The 21,808-nt window shown below is 39.5% G+C and overlaps 1 protein-coding gene across 1 annotated transcript in view; it reads left to right on the top strand.

Annotated features, from left to right (window-relative positions):
- Positions 1-21,808, top strand: part of LOC122903514 (myosin-IIIb-like) — a 157,978-nt gene that overhangs the window by 44,687 nt on the left and 91,483 nt on the right. Inside the window, exon 6 of the mRNA XM_044244364.1 lies at positions 21,038-21,098. Within this exon, the coding sequence (XP_044100299.1) occupies positions 21,038-21,098 (61 nt within the window). The remainder of the gene's footprint in view (positions 1-21,037; positions 21,099-21,808) is intronic.

Here is a 21,808-nt window from a genome sequence, read left to right on the forward strand (position 1 = left end):
GTGGAAGCTTAAAACAAACAAACAAACAAACAAACAATTTGCCAGCGTAGCTTAGTCATGTGACAGAGTCAGGATTTGGATGCAGGCCTTCTGACTCCAGAGCTGACCCTTTTGAGATACTGTTACATACTGTTACATTCAACCTAGATGTCAATCTAGGTTCCAGGCTCCAAATGCTTAACCCATGGCTTTTTCCTGCTCTGTGTTCTTTGTCACTGTCATTGTAACAAATTGTAAATCACAGCCAGCTAAGTAATAAACCCTGATTGGCATAAAACTGTCATCCTGTGATGGGTGGAAAAAATGCCAGCACTGAAGTCTGGGGACAAAGCCTCGTGGAGAAGAGAGGTGCCCCCCTCTGTGTACAGTGGGGTGGGAGCTAATATGGCTAAGGATAAGGCAACTCCAGGTTGAAAGTAGAAATCGGTGGCTAGGGTGTCACTCCTCCACCCCACTTCCTCCATGAGCCTGTAATTGTGTACAGCAAATGACAGAAAGGAAATAGTCTTTTATGTCCTGGGGCTTTGTTCTCCTGATGGTGATCCTCTATTTTAATGCTGATAAGTACAATAGTGAGGATTATGCTCCTTAATTTAATTTGGCCCACATATGGCAAAGCTCTCCCTAGGCTTTTATTTGACATTCTTTAGCACAGCCGGCCTGTTGTAGTATAAAAAGAAGCCCCTATCCTGTAAGGGAGGCAGGAGATTGCTAATGCTGGCGCACGTGTTTCTGCCCAGCAGCTTGTAACACACCTCCGGAGAAGCTGCTTCTTGGGGGCTGCCTGAGTGAGGATTCAGACTCAGAGTGATGGGAATCTTCACGACTCAGGCAGCTCGAGCAGAGCTGGCACCTCACGAGAGGGGAAAACGAGCACATATTTCTCCCGTGTGTCATCCTTGCAGCTCTGGGGCTTGGAGCCAATTGGGCTGACCTCAGAATCGATGAGCCAGAGGAACAGCCTCCCAGTCAGGGCCGACTGTGGGCCAGATTTTCATGTGGGCTGTGAAAGTACAGATTGCCACATCTCTTGACACACAGTCTGCGTGGGGGGTCATTGCAGAAATATGTGGCATCGCAAGGAAGATGAAACGAAACAACTTTTCTTACATATCAGGAGGACCTTTCCTCTCCCACCCTTCAGTCCCCATGCTCGGTTTTCCTTCCACTTCCATTTCACCCCCTCAGGAGGCTAGTGCCCTCCAGCGAACTTTCTATCGCTGTGGCCAAGTCAATGCACTAGGGCATTAGAGGACCTTATGCGGACCCTGAAGGAGATCGGCAGCAGGCGTGGGAGCAGTGGTGGAGGCGGCGGCCTCTTCGATGAAGCTCTGGTGATGTGAAAGATAGTCTGTGTGTTATCTCATCTGGGTGGAAAGCAGATGGGCCTTGGTGACAGTCCTGGTTTTAAACCTTAATTCAATGCCTTATAAGCTGTGAGTCACTGGGCAAATTCTTTCATCTTTCTGAACTTCAATATGCTGGGCTGCAAAATGGCAATGAGTGTGGATTAGAGATGATCTATGTAAGAGAACTAGTGTAGTTCTAGACATACAATAAATGCTCAAGGGATGAAGACTAGCTGCTGTTGCTTGTGGTGGTGGAAGTGGTAGCAATAATGGCAGTAATGGTATTTAAAAGGTTACGGTAGGGGCACCTGAGTGCCTCAGTCGGTTAAGCATCTGCCTTTGGGTCAGGTCATGAGCCCGGGGTCCTGGGATGGAGCCCCATGTTGGACTCCCTGCTCAGCAGAAAGCCTGCTTCTCTCTCTCTCCCACTTGCCCTTCTTATGTCCCCTCTCTAATATAAATAAATAAAATCTTCCAAAAATAAATAAAGGGTCACTGTAAAGCTAACCTGATATGAAGGGTCAAAACCCCTCTGGCTTTGGTCTAGGGCTTTAGATTAAAATAAACATTGAGGATTCCAACACTTTAGGAACTTTGAACAATGCTTACTCTCTGCTTTAACTTGAGAGCCAAATTTTATTTTTTTGTATTCCTGGCTGTTATCTCAGGGATAAATCTGAGGTTGACTTTGGGCCTGACTCACCCTTGCCAGTATGGCCAGGATTCCACTGGCACACCCTTAAATGATAATTTTCAGAGCTTACTCAATTATTAGGTTCTTCTCTGAGTTTCTTGATTTTTAAAATATTAATTGGTCACATTTATTTTCAAAACCTTTTTGAAGCCAGAAACCTTATCACCAGCTGAAAGAAGCTTCAGGGAAAAAATCTGTTTTGAGTTATATTTTTCCTTGTGGATTTGCCTATGGCTGTACATAAATATTTATCTGAACTATTTCAACAAACCTTAAATCATCAGTGATCCTTATGCAAAGGAGACTTTTAGAAGGATTATGGATGTCAAGAATGTCAGCAGTCCAAGTTCTTTTTATAGGACCAGATTCCAGAGATTGGAGGCCTCCTTTAAAATATTTGGAGCTGTTTGGTGGTTTTCGATATGTCTTTTGTTTTCCTGTTTCTGTATATCTGTTCATGCTGTTCCCTCTGAACAGAATTTCCTTGACAGTTCCTTCTTTACCTGTTGCTATATTACCCATGTAGGTAGCACCTCCTGGAAGAACTTGAAACAGATTAGAGCTAGGAGAAGAGCATTCCAGGAGGGAAAAAGTGGTCCAGAGGCAGGATGTTGGGATGCTCTGTGGGGGGTGAGGGGTCCAGCGGGATGAAGGCTGAAGGGGACAGGGTGGGGGGTGGAGTAATGCAGAGAATACTGTAACAGGCAGTAAGGCAGATGGGAGCCAAGATGTGGGAGGCTTAAAAGATGCACAGAATATTTTGGACCATGTTCTATAAGCTGAAAGATGTACACATACAGCCATTGGATAGAATGTGGTCTGCACACATATTTTGTTTGGCCCACACAATGTTTTTGAAAGTCTTAATTAGTCTCTAACATATAAAAATAGATTTCCTGGAACAATTCAGATTTCTGATGGCTTTTGAAAAATTGGGGTATCTAGCAGCAGCCTACCAGAACGGTTTAGAAGCTGTCTTTCATTGATACCTACTCATGGTCTGCTTAATTCATGGCCTGGCCCCACGAGCATCTAAGTCTGATTCCTGCCCAGTGTGTGCAGAGGCGCCTTGCAGTCAGAGGAAGCAGTTTAGGTCACAGACTCTGCAGCCAGGTTGCTTCTGTCTAGGCTCAGGTCTGTGTGTCCAGCTAGCTCCACGACCCTGAACAAGCTAGAGCGGATGTCTAGTCATGGCACCCGTCTCCTATGGCTGTTGTGAGAATAAACTATACGGAATGTTTAGAAGACTACCTAGCATGTAGTAAATGCACAAAAACGTTAACTGCTATTACTACATTCTACATGAGATAATAAACTCCAGGGTTGAAACTGTCGCTCACTTCTGAGTGATTCCACTAAATCTGGATCTAGAATCATGGGCCATCATAAGCATAAAGGTAATGGATGAATGAATATGTCCTCTTTGAGTTTTTATTTCTGTTGGAACCAGAGGTAAACTTAATTAGTTTGACCTCAAGAAAAGCTTCTTGTTTATGTTGAGTTTGACTTGAATATAATAATTGATTTTTGATAAATTAGGGATCTGTCTTTCTCAGAAACCTAACAAAGCTAACAAAATAAGTGAAGGGAAAGTTAATATTGTCTCATTTTCTATGATGGATCTAGCTGCCTAACTCAAAATAAGATCCAGGTCTGGGAAGATGCTTAATTATGTGTTTTCTTTATGAAGTTCATTTATTGGCAGGTAACTGTCTATGGTTAATATGTTAATTTAGGGTTGATTCAGGGGCAGCTGGTTCACTCAGTTGGTTAAGCGTCTGCCTTCAACTCAGGTCATGATCCCAGGGTCCTGGGATTGAGTCCCAAGTTGGGCTCCCTGCTCAGCAGGGAGCCTATTTCTCCTTCTTTCCACCCCCCCCACTGGTGCTCTCTCTCAAATAAGTAAAAAAAATAATCTTTTTTTAAAAATTAGGGTGGGTTGCTAGAAACCAGATGTAGTAAACTTAAGCAGAAATGGTATTAGGACACATTTTTGACATAGGTTCTCTGACCACCCTCCCCACATACATGAGATCTACACTTCAAGGCAGTGTTTTGCACCTGATATCTTAGACAAACATAAAGCATCTTCAGAAATGATTTGCGCAGTTTGGCATGAAAACCAGTGTTTGGTATGTTTACCATATCCTACGTATAGCTGAAGTTAAAACACGAACACATTTGCCATCAGCAAATGATGCTGTCAGCAAATGATGGCATGAGCTCTGCAGAGCTGACCTGCAAAGCTGGATTCACTTTTTATCTGGAAAACTTGAACATTTATAGAGAACTTTGGTCCAATGACATTTAATTTTATCTGGATAAATATCATTTAAAACTGAATCATGTATTAAGGTTCTAAAATGTTACTCTTTAACTTTGTACTTTAAATGTCAAATAGGTCTTTATAAAAAATCAATTTCTCTCTCTCTCTCTCTCTCAAAATCTCTGTCTCTCTCCTTATACAGTTGCTACCTACACCTCTAAAGTCCTGGCTTCTCACCTAAAGGAAAATTTCAAGTAATGACAAAATCAGGCAGATTCTTCTGACCATTTCATTACCCCTTGTTCCCATTCTACATTACCCATTTTGTGAGTGTAGGAATTTCTAGAAATTCAGTATATCTCTGATATTTACTTTGCTTATATCCTAAACCATACCCTTATAATTCAGGCTCCAGAATGAGTTTTTGGCAAAAACACCTTTTCGTGTTGAACTTACTTTGAAATAAAAAAAAACTTGAGAAAAGAAAACTTGCTCAAGTTGAAAATACTGTAGGAAATAAAATTTGTGTAAAAATGAATTCTGCATAAAAGTGTTTTATCAACAGTTAAGGAAACCTAGACCATAATCCTGCAGGTAGAAGGATTAACATTGTACATTTCCATAACCTTATTAATTTTATTTCATTTTTTCTTTGGGTTGAAAGGAAAAAATAATCAGCGTTTCCGCTTCAAGTGTGTTTTGTGAATTCAGTGGCAGTTGGCTTCTACCTGTAGGGTGCAAATATTCCACTCTATTTCCCGTTAGCATTGCCCCAGTCACTTTAAACTAAGAAGAAACCTAAGCAAGTGTTCACCACAGAAGCTGTTGACAGTAGTAATGCCACACTTTTCCTGTGTGTATCTCAGTGACTTCTCAGACTTGTCTCCTTGATGAGTAGACAAAACAGAAGGAGGGATGAATTTTCTTCTTTTCATCTGAATGGTGTAGGTCAGGAAGACAGGAATAGAGAGAGCTTTGGTGAAACAGGGCTCTAACGACTGCTGTGATTGGGAAATTAGATAATAAACAGACCCTGTTACCAAGATTCTAATGGCCTAAAATCAACACAGTCTGGAGACACAGGCAGGAATGGCCTTCCTCGCTCTGGCCCAGACCTTCCCCAGAGAGCTCTTTGTGTCAACAAGAACAGCCAGCGCTCCTGGCTGGCTCCCAGCACTCAGAGTGGGGCTATCATTTTTGTTTGCTTTGCAAATATCTTAATGGGAAGTGGTTCAACACCACCTATGGGTTAATCTGAGGGGTTCTGCTTGGCAGCTGTTAGCTCTGAGAACCACATGGCTGCTCTCGGGTGGAGGGAGTCAGGCTGACGGGTAACTACCCAGCGCCAGGTTGAGGCATCTCCTTTGCTTATTGGATTTACAGACTGGCAGGAAGCACCTTGTTGTCTTTTATTTTTAGTTTGTTCCTCCTGGGAGCATAAGGATGTTATTCTCAGATCCAATTGTGTTTTTCCATCTCAGGCACAGCCATTGTCTCCATTCGTTTCACTCGCATGCCGCGTACTTCTTTCACCTAAGTGCGTTTTCATAGGATGTGGAATTTAATATTAGAAGTGGTGGTGTGGTGGCGGTGGAGGGGATGGTATTGTTGTAGGAAGAAGAACCTGGTATGTTAGCCTGCCAGGAGGGCAACACTACAGCCCTGTCTTCATGTGGGATCTAAAGACTGGAATGAACACAGCTTTCTTAAGAATCTCTGCTCTGCTGGTCCCTTCGCTTTCTCCTCTCTTCCTAAATTTGGCTTTCACTTGTCTTGACCCATGGGAATGCTTGCCTGGGTGACTAGGCCAACTTATGTTTTTCTGGATCTGTGTCAGTTGACATTGGCACAAATGAACTCTTTCTTTATGCTTTCCTCACTGGATTGCAGGCAGGGTTGGACGGTTGCCACAGGGCAGGTTAGGGAAGTTCCTAGACTGATGACAGACTTGTAGACAGGTTCCAAATGCCCCATTTGTAAAAATGCAGAAAGTTTAGATGACTTTATAAATGCTGGAACAAATGTCCAGCTACCCTCAGTAACAGTGCAGACTTGCTTCTAAGACTATGTCCTTTCCTGAAGATTTCCACACTTTGTAGGGCTGCCTGGCACTTGAGAGGAAGGGCTCTCTACAGTCTACTAGACCTGCTTCTACTAAGGGAAAGATCTTAATGAACGTATTTTCTCCACTTCCTCATCTTTAAATAGAAGACAAAATGGTACAATGTCTACCTAACCAGGTCGAGAAAGTTCAATGAGATAACATATATAAAGTATGTGGCATCTCATCTGACACATAAAAAGCACTCAAATAGTAAAGAGGGAGTTATTATCACTCTCTCTGAAGCACTCACCTTTCTCTGTGTACTTTTTAGTGTTCTACATTCTTTTCTGGGCATTCATTTTGAAGTCTGTGATTCTTAACTCTTTAAAAATAAGCCAGTCCCAGGGTGTTTGGGTGTCTCAGTTGGTTAAGCATCTGAATCTTGGTTTCAGTTTAGGTCATGATGTCAGGGTTACGAGATCGAGTGCCATGTCTGGCTCCGTGCTCGGCATGGAGTGTGCATAAGATTCTCTTTCTGATCCTCCCTACCTCGCTCTCTCCTGCTCTAAAAAAATAAATTAATTCATTAAGCCAATGCCAAATTGAGGACACTTTCAGTATCAAAGTAAATAATGATAATAAAAGACTATAATCTATTGAATAAAATAAGGATCCATTAATCCACACTGATAGAAAAAAAGGAAGGAAGGAAGGGAGAGAAAGGAGGAGGATGAAAAAGAGTAACAGTGTAAGCTTTTCTTTGCAATAAAATGTGAAACAATAAATGTAAAAGGAATGATGAAAACAGAAAATCGTTGTTTGGCAACTACCAAAATAATCATTGTTTCAGACAAGAATCATCAGTGGGTGCTAAAACCAGTAGATGAAAGTTTAAGGAATAACAAGCTTTTCACATACTCCCTGAGGAAATCTCCATGAGATACTTAGCAATTACAGTAGGGTGGGGGGGTGATCTGGTAGACAGTGCTTTAGCCAAATGGTGAAAGTTAGCATCGCCTATAACTGGACAAATTAACAGCATGTGCCTCCTGATACAATGCACTGAGGAGAACACAACCTCACTCCTGTGGATTTCCTGACAAATGTACATAACCTGAATCTCATGAAGAAGCAGCAGACAAACCAAACAGACCTCTTCCAAAATTACTAACCTGTAGGCTTCCAAATGAAAGACAAAGGACGACGAGGACCTGTTCCAGATGAAAGGAGACTAGAGAAACATGACAACTGATTACAGTGTATGGTCCAGAATTTTTCTTTTCTGTAGAGGAAGATGTTGTTGGGACAGCTGGCAAAGTCTGAATGTTCTATACACTGGATGATAGAATGTATTAATGTTAATTTCTTGATTTTTTGGTTACTGTACTATGGTCATATGTGAGAGTGCCCTTGCTTTTAAGAAGCACGCACTGAAGTATTTAGGGATAAAAGAACATCAGATCCAACTGACTCTGAAATAGTTCAGGAAAAAATATGTATTTTTTTGTGTATATGAGATATCAGTATACATGTACCAAGAGAAAGAGAGGAGAGAGGATATGGCAAATGTGTGCATTGCTAATATTTGGAGAATCTGCTCAGGAATATACAGAATCCCTTCTGTTGTTCTTTCATCTTTACTATAAATATGAAGTTAAGTCAAAATAAAAAGTTAAAATTAAAAAAAATCAAGTCAGGGCTGCTTCCCGCTCTTTGGCTGGGCACTTCCTCAGCCACTTTCTCTTTAGATCCCACTTCCTCTCAATCCAGACCGAAATGTGTCTTCAGGACAGCATTGCCCTGCATGCTGTCTGTCCTTGAGCTTCCCCACTGTGACACTGCTGACTGCCACACTCTTATTGAGGCTTTTTCACCTATTTTTTTTTTAATTCCCTGAACTGTTCCTCCCCACCCTCTTGCCCCCTCCTTCATCTGTCTTTGGGCCTATCATTAAGATCATGCTCATCATGCACTTTATTTCAGGATTTTTTGCTTCTCATTCTCTGAGCCGAGCCTTGCTTCCAGAATTCAAAGAGGAAAACTGGGTTAAATATTCTCTTTGGGGGGTGTACTGGTGACGAGAGCATCAAGCAAAGGATGTGGATGTTAGACTTGTCTCTTCCTCTTCTTGAATTGAATAAGTCACGTCAGCCTTTCAGGCCTCAGTTATGCCACATACAGCATGAAAACGTGTGAAGTTTCCTTTGTTTCCATGAGTCTGTGCCCTGGCCTAATTCAGTCTTCAGAGTGCTAGAACTGTAACTCAAAATTAACTCAACCCACAAGTCACCTTGTGACCCCACCCAAAGTAGAGACAGAGGTTCCAGAAAGGAAGCCACCCCAGATACCTGTCATTATCCTTCTCCCTTCTGTCAAGCCTGAAGTTTCCCCATTGAGGGACTTGTCTCTCAAAAGTACAGAATTATAAAGACTAATATAACAGCTTGCTATGTGTGTGTTTCTAAATTCTGACCATACATATATCTCCCAATTCTTCTAAAATCCTTTTGTCTTATATTTACATTTCATTCTGCCTAAAAACACCTTCAGTTTGGCAAGAATTTTTATTCATATTTTCCTGATGAAGAAGGTACTGATTTGCCTGAGTTAGAGTTGCCATATTTAGCAAATAAAAATGCAGGATGTTCACTTAAATCTGAATTTTATATAAAAATTTTTTTAGTGTATGCCCCATGAAATATTTGAAAAAACTTATACCAAAAAAATTACTTGTTATTATTTGTTAAAATTCAAAATAGACCATTAGATGGGTGTGTTTTAGCACCAGCCCTGGAACTGGAACTAATATGTCATGAATATGTACATGTATATTATAAATATATATAATAAAGTATGTTGCTAAATATTACCAGTGTTTACAGTAGCCTTCTGGCCTCTACATGCTGTAACATGTAATTGTTTTAGCCTATAGGAGCTTTCGGTTGAAAACATATCCAAAGACATCAATTCCTATTTATTTAATAAGGGCTTTACTCAGATATCATCTACTGTAGCTATTCAATCTAAAATTGCAGACCCTGCCTCCAACACTTCTTATGCCCCTTTCTTGCTTTAATTTTCTTTGGCATTTCTGTTTAATGTGCTGGCATATTTACTTCTTTCTTTCTTTCATTGTCTGCTTCTCCCACTAGAATGTAGTTTCTTAAGAGGATAGGAATCTTAGATTTCCTTGTTACTGCAGTAGTCCCAGTAATAGCAAGAGACAAAGGTACTCAATAAATATTTATGGAAGGAACGAATGATGTCTGGGAGGTCATTGATGACCTCTTATTGCCCTTGTAATGTATGTTGTATATATAACTATACAGAATCTTAAGAAGTCTTTCCACCAAATTAGAATCTTGACTGTGGTACAGTGTACATTATCTTAACGTTAATCCATGGATACAAGGTAAATAAAAGGTCAGCAGGTCAGGAATCAAGGTGTATCTCCAAGGAGTTGGACTTAATTTAATCTACTCCCTGGCAAATTTTCTAGAATTAAATATTAGTCACTCTAAGCAACATTTGAGATCCCAAATATGATCGTGGGACTATCTGAAAGAGTCCAATTAAAAAAAAAAAAATAGGTGCTGGAGCCTGCTGATTTGAGTTTAGAACAGGATGTCTGGATGCCACCTGTACAGATTATTCAGTCAACCCAAGCTTCATCTGTGAAGAGGGGACTCTAGTAGGACCTAGGCTGCTGGCCCTGACATGAGGATTAAACAAGATGATCCGGTCAGAATCTCAGCACGGTAAAGTGTGTTCAGCCCATGGCTGTGCATTTCTTCAGGTCACAGTGTTCCTCCTCACTACAGCATCTGAATCCCATCCCTGGGTCTGAGGCCAGTTTTCTCTTAGCTCCCTTGGTTGCTGACAAAGAACTGAAGTAAGTTTTATGGGTTACTTTAAGTATGGGTTATTTTAAGGGCTCTTAGTTCAATGTCCTTTTTTCCAATAAGGGAAGCATTCTCAGCAGAATGAAAAAAGGCATGACAGCTGCCTGCCATAAAGTAGTAAAGGAGAAAAAAAGAAATAAGAATACAAGAACTGGCAAATTAAGGCTGTCTGGGTTTATGGTTGGGGAAAAGCAATGAGGCAAACATATCAAATTTAAAGGACTCAGTGGGACTTGGGAAATTAGCATAAGTACATACATCTAACTAGTAGTGCTAACTTTGAGCAGTGGCATTATGAAACATGTATCAGGTTTTTTTAGTCCTTTTGATGAATTTGTCCTTGAGCCATATTCTAAAACTTAACATAATTATGTGTCTAAGAACAAACAAATACCGATCTATTTAAGTAACTTACATATTCAACTTATTCAGCGGTGATACTGGTTGGGATACTGAGATACAGGGCATGCCTTCAAAATCTTTATGAAAGCTACCAAGTGGCCAAACCTAATGAAAAACAATACAAAAGCTGTGATCATTCTTTCTTGTTTCCCTTCTTCCCTGCAATACTGGTGATCTTATTTTTGTATGATTGTTCTTTGTTTTCACTTCTTCTGTATTCTTTGTGTTTCCTTCATGTTATATACCAAAGCCCAAGAATAATGTTTTCCTTCTTTAAGAATCAACAAATTCCTAAAGTATCCCAGTTAAACTAATAATGAGGTACACCTCCCAATTTTTTTGGCTAAAGAGGTAAGCAAAGATTAAAAAGACTGATAATCCCCAGTATTGATGATATATGGGAAGTGGGTCCTTTCATAGTTTTCAAGTATGAATGTTAGCTTTTGTTGCCTTTTAGAGAAGATTTTGGTCATATAATTCAAAAGCTTTAAAACAGGTAAAGAAGGGGTGCCTGGGTGGCTCAGTGGGTTAGAGCCTCTGCCTTCGGCTCAGGTCATGATCCCCGGGTCCTGGGATCGAGCCCTACATTGGGCTCTCTGCTCTGTGGAGTGTCTGCTTCCTTCTCTCTCTCTCTCTGCCTGCTTCTCTGCCTACTTATGATCTCTGTCTGTCCAATAAATAAATAAAATCTTTAAAAAAACAAACAGGTAAAGAATTTGTTTACCCTTTGACCCAACTACATCAATTAAGATTCATCCAAGAAAATAATTACATGAGTATTCATAATTATATGCACAGAATAATTCATGATCCATTATTGATAATATCATAAAATTAGAAGCAAATTTCTAAAAATAAGAGATTAATTGAATCATTTATGATAATTGCCCAATATAATACTATAAAGCCATAAATATGACTTACATGCATATTTACATATGTGCATATTACACAAAAGACATCAAAGATGCTTGTAACTACCAAATGGAAGTTAAAATGGCAAACATATCATAAGCCTTTGTTTTTTAAAATGTCTATCATATGCATAGAAAAACAACTGAAAAGATATATAGCAAGATATTAACAGGAGTTATACCTGTATATGGAAAACATCCCTGAGCTTTATTTTCTTCTCCTTGAGTATCTATTTTAGATAGTACAACAATAAATACATGACTTTTTTTTATCAGAAAAAAACCTTTTTAAATCAGAGAAAGAAAAAGGAAACATTATGCCATCCGTTCTTTTAGTCGTTTACTTTGGGGAGAAAGTCAAAGATTACTCCCCTTTCATTGATTAGTGATGGGTGAATATTCAGACCTTTTGGGAATTTGGAGCATTTTCAGTACTAAAATATAAAGAAGAAAAGACAAAACTGATGAACACAGCAATAGGAACACCTCTGCTATCTCAAAAACCAAGTGGCTTGTTCTTTGCTCTCCCTCCCTTAATCAGAATGTGATAAAGCTGACCGTCAGTAGTTGTTCTGCAGACCCTTTTCATTGGTCAAGATGTGGCAGCAGATGGGTTAGTTACTGCACCAAGTTTTCAGTGTGGTTGTGCTCAGTAGCTTGTGGAATGTACCAGGAAGCTCCAACTCGGCCCAGAGTGGAAGAGGTGGCCAGGGTGGGCAGAAAAGGCTCTTCTCAGGAGTGGACACCCAAGCTAAACTGTGAAAGTGCAATGGCCAGACAGGAGACATGATTCCAGGAAAAAGCACAGAAGTATGACTACAGCCCTGAGGAGGTTCAGTGGGGGCTGGGCAAATGCTGATGCATTGTGATGGTGGTGAAGAGCAAACAAAAGCATCGTAGGGGCTCCTGGGTTGCTCAGTCTGTTGAGCATCTGACTCTGGGTTTCAGCTCAGGTTGTGATCTCAGGGTTGTGGGATGGAGCCCCACATCAGGCTCTGCATTCAGCACAGAGTCTGCTAATGTTTCTCTCTCCTTCTGCCCCTTCCCTCCTCTATCTCTCTCAACTAGGTAAATAAATCTGAAACAAACAACACAAAAGCATTCTAGAAATCCTAGCTTTTTAAGTTTTATAATACAATATGCATTATCTTACACATTCTGGGTACCTTTAAACTTAATGTGATAATTTGTGTTCTTTGTAGAACATTTTGTCTTCCAGTCCTCTGTGTCTTCAGAGCTGTTTAAATAAATACAAGCAGTAAGGAGAATATGCAGTGAATATCTAGCTGACGCAGATTTGGGAGGAGTAGATGCACAGTGACAATACGGGGAGATTTGGATCTAGTACACCCACAACCCTCACAATGTTCAGGTGCCATGTAAGAACTAAATAAGAATGCTAGAGAGGCCAGTTGAGGTTCGATCTGTGGCCAGTTTGTATGGAAGTCCTGTTAACACTCAGGTCAGCACAGGATCATTTACAAAGGACAGTGTCCTTTGCTCTGATGTCATGTTTTAAATGTCTTTATTTACCTTACCTTGAACTTAATTGAAACCATTTGCAAAGATGTTTATGTTTTCTATTATCCTTCATGGTAATTTCCATGACTTATTTGTCTGAAATGTGCCTCCCTCAAGATTCATGCGGATCTTACAATATTAAAATATCTTGGTCTGAGCATGTATTCTGGAGGGTGGATTGGCTGCTGCTGCTTGGGAACAAAAAATTGGCCTCTTCTTATTAAGAGCTCCATATACAACAGATTCTTTTTTCAGGGCTATCAAAGAAGCAGGAACAAATTTGCTTGGTTATGCTGATTAGCCTTTCTCCCAGGGCTGTCATGGACGACACGAATTTACGATGAGAACTACTCCTAAATCTAGAGACAGCAGGAAGCTAACAGAAATCAACCCACAATGAATTAGCAGCGACCTATCCTGTTTTGAAATTAGAATGTGCTTTCAAGTATGAACGACTAATGGATTTCTTCATTTGTCTACCAGCCATTCTAAATTATAATTGATAAAAGTAAGACATAATCTTGCAGATTTCATCAACGTTAATAAAAACTACAAAAAGAAATTTAAATGAAGTTTATAAAATAGAGGGTCAGAGTGTGACTAGTGTGTCTCTACTCCCACCCAGGAAAAAAGTTACTGATTCTAACCCTAAAGTAGAAAAAAGGTCAGTTACAAGACTAGATTGATTGATCAGTGCTCAAAGAGTACTCTGCTTCCTTTGTTTTAATTCTAATGCTTAAATCTGTCTCCAGATTATTTCAGCCGACTAGTGAAGGGGAGAGTATGGTCCAGATTATACCACACACTGTAAAATCACACGCTGGCATTCTACTTTCCCAACATGACTCTTCTGAGTTTGGTTAATACAACTCATACAACTCCACTCTAAAAAAATCATCACCTCTCAGAGAACTGGCAGACTGAATTTTGGAGCCTATGAATGCGGAGACCCAGTTTGGGAGCGTGGTGACTTCACTGAATACTGCCAGCCCAGCATGACAAAGCCAGCTGGCCTCATGCATCCTTGCTGTAGAAGAGAGATGGTAGGGCATTCTCAGCAGCCCCACTCCCTTGAGCCAGCCGGCACCCGGCCTCTCATCCAGTCACACTGGGATCAGGGTTTAAGAAAGAATTCTATGTGAGTTTTGTTTGGGGGGACTTTTCCAGGGAAGATGTGCAGAAGCACTGTCAGTGAGGAGTGAGATTTTTTCTGTCTCCCCGAGAACACACAGCTGAGTGAACTGATGGCAGCAAAGCAGCAGAGGGGCTAAGCCCTGGAGGCAATCTGCTTAAGACGTTAGTCATGGATTCTGAGAGGCTAGAGGAGCCCTTGGAATATGCAGAGCATCATATGTAGGTAGACATATGTCTATCTACATATAGATAGATAGATAGACATAGTCACTAATTCTACTGTTTAGCATGTGATTCCTAATGGAGGCTGAGGACTGTATTGTATTTTTTAGTTTTCCTACAGATTCAAAATAATCTCACACTTTAAAAATGAATAAGTCCTGGGGCACCTGGCTGGCTCAGTCAGTAGAACACACAACTCTTGTTCTTGGGGGTTGTGAGTTCAAGCCCCACATTGGACATGGAGCCTCCTTAAAAAAATGAAATAAATAAAAATGAATAATTCCTTAATATTATCTAATGCCCATTCATTGTCAAATTTCCAGCTGTCCTGAAAATGTCCCCTACACCTCTTTGTCCAGGCCAGGATCCTGTTCAGGTCATTACCTTGCATTGAGTTGTTATGTCCCTAAATCTCATTTAATAGAGAATACTCACTTTCTCATCACATTGACTTTTTAAGAGACTGAGCTAATTATAGCTCACCTTCTCTATTTGTTTGCTTGATTCTTTGTGGTCTTAGCGTATCCCTAGATACCCTGTGTTCTAGATAAACTGGAAGATTGAAAGCTTTGATTACATTCAAGTTAAATGTTTTTGACTGAAACAAAAAATATAAATGTCAAATACTTCACATTGCCTCACAGAACAAGACAATGTTGTCTAGGCATTAGTGGTGCTAAAACTAGTGCTGGATTAAGATGTACCCTTACCTTGCTCTCCTGACCAATTAATCTTCGGACTCAGTGTGAAGGACTCAGTGCGGAGGTGCTTTGGCAGCATAGGACTGTCCCATTAACTATCAAGCATTTCTCAGAAGATCTAATGAGCTCTTGATAATCCTTGCCTAATTCAATAATTTCCCTTTGGAATCTCTTTTTCTATGTCAGCAGGTTTTATGCTGTGCTGTTTTCTAACGTTTTTAGTTTAATTCTGGTTAGTTAAAATACAGTGTTGTTTTAGTTTCAGGTGTACAATATTTTAATTCAACAATTCCATACATCACCTGTGCTCATTAGGACAAGTGCCCTCCTTAATCCCATCACCTCTTTAACCCATCCCCCCGCCCACCTCCCCTCTGGTAACTATCAGTTTGTTCTCTATAGTTAAGAGTCTGTTTCTTCTCTCTCTCCCCATTTTTTTTCCTTTGCTCATTTATTTTATTTCTTAAATTCTTCATGTGAGTGAAATCATATGGTATTTCTTTCTCTGACTTAGGTTGCTTAGTATATACTCTTTATTTCCATCCACGTCCTTGCAAATGGCAAAGTTTCATTCTTCTTTATGGCTGAGTAATATCCCATTATATATAGACACCAAATTGTCTTTATCCATTTATGTGTTGATGAACAAGTGCATCCATAATTTCACTATTATAAATAAAGTTGCAATAAACATAGGGATGCATGTATCGCTTTGAATAGTTGTTTATGTATTTTGGGGGCAAATACCCAGTAGTGTAATTGCTAGATTGTAGAGTAGTTCTATTTTTAACTTTCTGAGGAGCCTTCATACTGTTTTCCACTGTGGCTGTACCAGGTTGCATTCCCACCAACCGTACAGGAGAGATCCTCTTTCTCCACATCCTTGCCAACACTTGCTATTTCTTGTTTTTGATTTTAGTCATTCTGACAGGTGTGAGATGATATCTCATTGTAGTTTTGATTTGCATTTCCCTGATGGAAAATAATAATGAACATCTTTCCATGTGTCTGTTGGCTATCTGGATGTCTTCTTTGGAGAAATGTCAGTTCATGTCTTTTGCCCATTTTTAATTGGATTATTTGTTTTTTGAGTGTTGAGTTGTGTAACTTCTTTGTATATTTTGGATACTAATCTTTTATTGGATATGTCATTTGTAGATATAGTCTCCCATTCCATAAGTTGTCTTTTAGTTTTATTGATTGTTTCCTTTGCTGGGCAGAAGCTTTTTATTTTGATGTAGTCGCAGTAGTTTATTTTTTATTTCATTTCTTTTGCCTCAGGAGACATATCTAGAAAAAAGTTGCTATGCCCAGTGTCAAAAAAGGTTACTGCTTGTGTTCTCTCCCAGGACTTTTATGGTTTTAAGTCTTACAATTAGGTCTTTAACCCACTTTGAATTTATTTTTGTTTATGGTGTAAGAAAGTGGTCCAGTTTCTTTTCTACATATTACTGTCCAGTTTTCTCAACACCATTTGTTGAAGAAATTGTCCTTTTCCTGTTGGATACTCTTTCCTTCTTTGTCAAAGATTAATTGATCAGATAGCTATGGGTTCATTTCTGGGTTTTCTACTCTATTCCATTGGTCTCCATGTCTGTTTTTAATACCTGTACCATACTGTTTCGATCACTATAGCTTTGTAATATAACTTGAAATCCAGAATTGTGATGTCTCCACCTTTGCTTTTCTTGTTCAAGATTGCTTTGGTTATTCAGGGTCTTTTGGAGTTCCATATAAATTTTAGATTATTTGGTCTAGTTGTGTGGAAAATGTTCTTGGCATTTTGATAGGAATTGCATTAAATGTATAGTTTCTTTGTGTAGTATAGAGACTTTAATAATATTTGCTCTTCCAATCCATGGGCATAGAAATGTCTTTCCATTTCTTTTTTTTTTTTTTAAAGATTTTATTTATTTATTTGACAGAGAGAGATCACAAGTAGGCAGAGAGGCAGGCAGAGAGAGAGAGAGGAGGAAGCAGGCTCCCTGCTGAGCAGAGAGCCCGATGCGGGACTCGATCCCAGGACCCTGAGATCATGACCTGAGCCGAAGGCAGCGGCTTAACCCACTGAACCACCCAGGCGCCCCAGAAATGTCTTTCCATTTCTTTTGTCATCTTCACTTTCTTTCATCAGTGTTTTATAGTTTTCAGAGTATAGGTCTTTTATCTCTTTGGTTAAGTTTATCCTAGGTATCATTATTTTTGGTACAATTGTAGATGGGATTGGTTTCTTAATTTCTCTTTCTGCTGCTTCATTAGTGGTGTATAGAGGTGTCACAGACTTCTGAACATTGATTTTGTATCCTGTGACTTTAGTGAGTTTATCAGTGCTAGCAGGTGTTTTGGTTTTTCTGTTTTGTTTTTAAGAATCTTTCAGGTTTTCTATATGTAGTATCATGTAATCTGCAAATAATGAAAAGTTTTACTTCTTCCTTTCCAATTTGGATACCTTTTATTTCTTTGTTGTCTGATTGCAATGGCTAGGATTTCTAGTAGTATATTGAATTCAAGTGGTGAGAGTGAACATCCATGTCTTGTTCCTGACCTTAGGTGAAAGTTCTCAGTTTTTCCCCATTGAGGATGGTACTAGCTGTGGGTTCTTCATATGTATAACCTGTATTATGTTGATGTATATTCCCTCTCAACCTAATTTGTTGAGGTTTTTATTGTGAATGGATGTTGTACTTTGTCAAATTGTGGTGCACTATTTATGCACTAGTTATGACATGAACCAAGTCATTAGTTTCATGATCCTTGATTCCCTCACCTATAAAATGGGTATAAAAATATAACCAGTTCACATGGCTGTTAGAAGTGTTATATGAAATGACCATGTATCCATTCTTTGACCGATGCCTGGTGAGATATATGCATACAATAAGCATTGGTTATTTTTTATTTTTGTGATTTTCCTTATTATTGTGCTTGCTACTTATTTCATTAAGTGACAGCTTATGGAGCATTATTATTGACTGCCAGTCTCAAGTCCTTGAAGCAGATGACAAAATATCAGATAAATTGCTGCAAAGGAGTTGAGGCAGTTAGACTTTTGAAGAAAACTATACAATTTTTTGTTTTATTTTTTAAAAAGATTTTATTTATTTGAGAGAGAGAGAGAGAGTACATGCATGAGCAGAGGGAGGTGCAGAGGGAGAGGGAGAAATAGACTCCCTCTGAGCAGGGAGCCTGATGAGGGGCTCGATCCCAGGATCTTAGGAACACAACCTGAGCCAAGGCAGACACAACAGACTTAACTACCTAGGTGGCCCATAATAGCAGATTGGGATTTGTTTCAAATAAGGGCTGCTCAGATTAGAATTAACTAAGGCATGTTATAGGAACCAGTAGGCCCCCAACATATTCCCTGGGAGAAGGGTGCCACTCTAAGATTACATCTGGGAAATGCTGTGTGTTGTTTTCTACTGGTGGAGTTTCACTGTACATGGCATTAGGCTAAAGGTTCTGGAAAGCCTCTTGAGAAAGAAATATGCCTTAGTTGGGGTGCCTGGGTGGCTCAATGGGTTGGGGCCTCTGCCTTCGGCTCGGGTCGTGATCCCGGGGTCCTGGGATCAGGCCCCGTGTCGGGCTTTCTGCTCAGCAGGGAGCCTGCTTCCACCTCTCTCTCTCTCTGCCTGCCTCTCTGCCTACTTGTGATCTCTGCCTGTCGTATAAATAAATAAATAAATAAATAAATAAATAAATCTTTAAAAAAAAAAGGAAAGAAAGAAATCTGCTTTAGTCAAGTATTTGCTTAATCAGGTGTTTTCTAATCTATTTGCCTATGATTACTACCCATCCCATCCTTGCTTTTATAAAACCAAGTAATACATATAAACATTGTATTGAGGTGCCTTAGATTCTCCCAAGGGCTTGAACGAGGAGGGGCTCAGACTGCTGAGCTGACCCTCAGCGGAGAGTTGGAAGATGTCTGCCCCTGGCTTTTGGATCCTACAAAGCCATGCAAGTGAGCAGAGTTCTTAAGAGGTTTCATTTCCATGTTGGGGTTTGTAGGGTAGAAATTAGAAAGCCCATAGTAATGTGACAGCTAAACTCTCTTCCTTCGATTGTCTTCAAACCTTTCCAGGACTCACTCCTCGAGGACCTCAGAGTCCATCTGTCATTTAGGTGTCCCAGAACCGTTGGCACTTGCCCAGGCTGACTGGAATGAGTTCCTTGGTCTGATCCACAGAAACCAAAGGGTATAGAGGGTGTCAAGTTTCAGAGGAGGACAAAGGATTTGAAGTCAGACCAAAAGGGGTCAGTGTTTTAGCTCTGCCAGGTAGTCACCTGGTCCCGAGCGAAGTCCCTTACCCTCTCTGAACTACAGTTTCTTCATCTATATAATAGGGACAATTAAAGAACTTAGCTCAAATGATTGTGAAATTCTCATTAGATTATAAAAGCATTTTTAAAAATATGAAGTGTTATTTAAAAGCTCATTATGTGCTATGGTGAGTGTTGTGAATTGTGTAAGACTGATGATTCACAGACCTATACCCCTGAAACAATATGTTATATGTCAACTTAAAAAAAAGGGGGGGGGGGATAAATAAATAAATAAATAAAAGCTCATTTATTTACTGTTAATGTTAAGGGTATTCTTGCTGATCTTCATATTTGAGGATCTACTAGTCATTCTTTTATTCATTCAACTTGTCAAATATTTATTGAGCACTTTGCAACATACCAGCTCCTAGGGTTAGGTGCTGATGGAGAGTATAGAATAAAACAGCTCCGATCCCTGCCTTCTTGGAATGTACATTCCATAGTAGGAGACATATGATAAACAAATATGCACACAAATAAGTGTATCGTTATAGTCTCCTGTCTCCAGGTACTGATGTCATATTTTTAAAATGAGATATTGCTTATACTCTCCATATGGATGTATTTTGAAGGAATTATCCATGAACTGTTCACAGAAAATACAGAAAATGAATTTATCAGTTTCAATAAAGAATACAATTTTTAATATAGAACTAGAAGATACCTTAGGAATGGTTTATCTCAATCCCTTCTTTTTACAGATGACGAAAATTAGAAACCAGAATACTGTAGAAATATCTCCAGTCTGTGTGTGTGTGTGTGTGTGTGTGTGAGCGAAAGAGAGAGAGAGAGATAGAGAGACACCAGGGATCTTGACACAGGAATTAGAACCCAGATTTCTTTTCCCCTAGTCAGTGCTTTGCACTCTGCTGGGTTCTATCTGAAAGGGCCAGCTCGTATTTTAACAGTGAGTAGTAATTACCACACTTTTATACAATGGGTTTCAATTACTAGAAATTAGGGATACAGTACAATTGATTTTTCCAAACTTTATTCCATAAAACATTGGTATTTTAATAGGTGTTTGTAGATTATCATTTTTTAAGTTGCTTGATCAAATTAGTTTGAGAAACTACACCCACCTTCCAACCCTGCCTTTAGGAATCCATAAATGAACGTTGTGATAGTAAAAGATTATTCCTGAACTAAGAAAGCCTCTTAACTGTACAACTCAGTATTTCCCATACTTATTTGACTACAGAATCTATTTTGAATTATCTAACAATTTGATTACAGTGTGCTGGCTGGGAAGTACAAACTTAGCATCAGTTTTGTTGGCTTCTTGATAAAGTCTGTGAAAGCCCAATAGTAAACTAAGGTGTAGCATACAACTTTAAAAAGGGCAGCTATTACAGTCTTAGAACCTCAGGCTGACTAGGACTATAGCAGTAACACTTAGTAGGATGCATTTTCTTCAGTTGACCATGTCCTTTTAGTTGAGGACCAGAATGGAAAACAATGGGAACATAGTATGTTCTGATACCTCTTTGGAGGAAAGCAATCCTCTTTAAGTTCTTAAACATGATTTCAGGTCTTTTAAAAATGATTACTTTTCTTTTTAGGCATCCACAAACCCAGTGTTCTCCAAAAGGGTGTGATGTCTCCACAGGACATTCAAATAAGGTAGCTGGACGCCTTGATTCCAAAATGACTGTGTATCTTTATTTCAGACTTGTCCAAGTCGATGGTTGTGAAGCCTGTCTGTGGCTGCTTGGTCAGGTCATCCAAACATGAAACTGTTAGTGATATTTTGAAGTCTTTGAGACAAAAGCCCAGCTTGCTAAAGAACTTTGGTTCAGCAGAGAGACAGGGAGGTACAGTGAAGAGAGAATCAAAAGCCTGGAAATTTGCTGCTGAGAATAAATGCTAGCTGCTCCCTGAGGTGATTTGTCTGTGCACTCCACTCTCTACAGATGTTAGAGCCTCTTTTTGAGTAAGGACCCGAGGTTCTTTGGTAGCACTTTGATATCCTGCTCGAATTCAATATGTGAAATGGAGGCGTCTCTCTGTGACTTGGAGCCCACAGCAGGCTTTGAAGTCTGATCCAATTTTTGCTGCCTACTATTTGATGTTGAAAGGATGAAATGAAGAAAATGTACAGTTTTTGCCAGTAACTCTGCTGAGCATATGTAAGATTAAAAAAACAAAATCCTTTGGATGATGTACTTAGAAATGTTAAGTAGATTAATACCTTCCTATAGGTTTTCTTTTTTCTTTCTTAGGGATAAAAATTAAGTATAGGAGAAAATCAGCACATAGCTGTTTTTTATATTCTGGACTATAATTAATTTAAGAGAGGGCTAAGTTGACTTGTTCAGGGGAAGAAATAAATG

This window comes from Neovison vison, chromosome 3 (assembly GCF_020171115.1).
Source record: "Neovison vison isolate M4711 chromosome 3, ASM_NN_V1, whole genome shotgun sequence".
NCBI lineage: Eukaryota > Metazoa > Chordata > Mammalia > Carnivora > Mustelidae > Neogale > Neogale vison.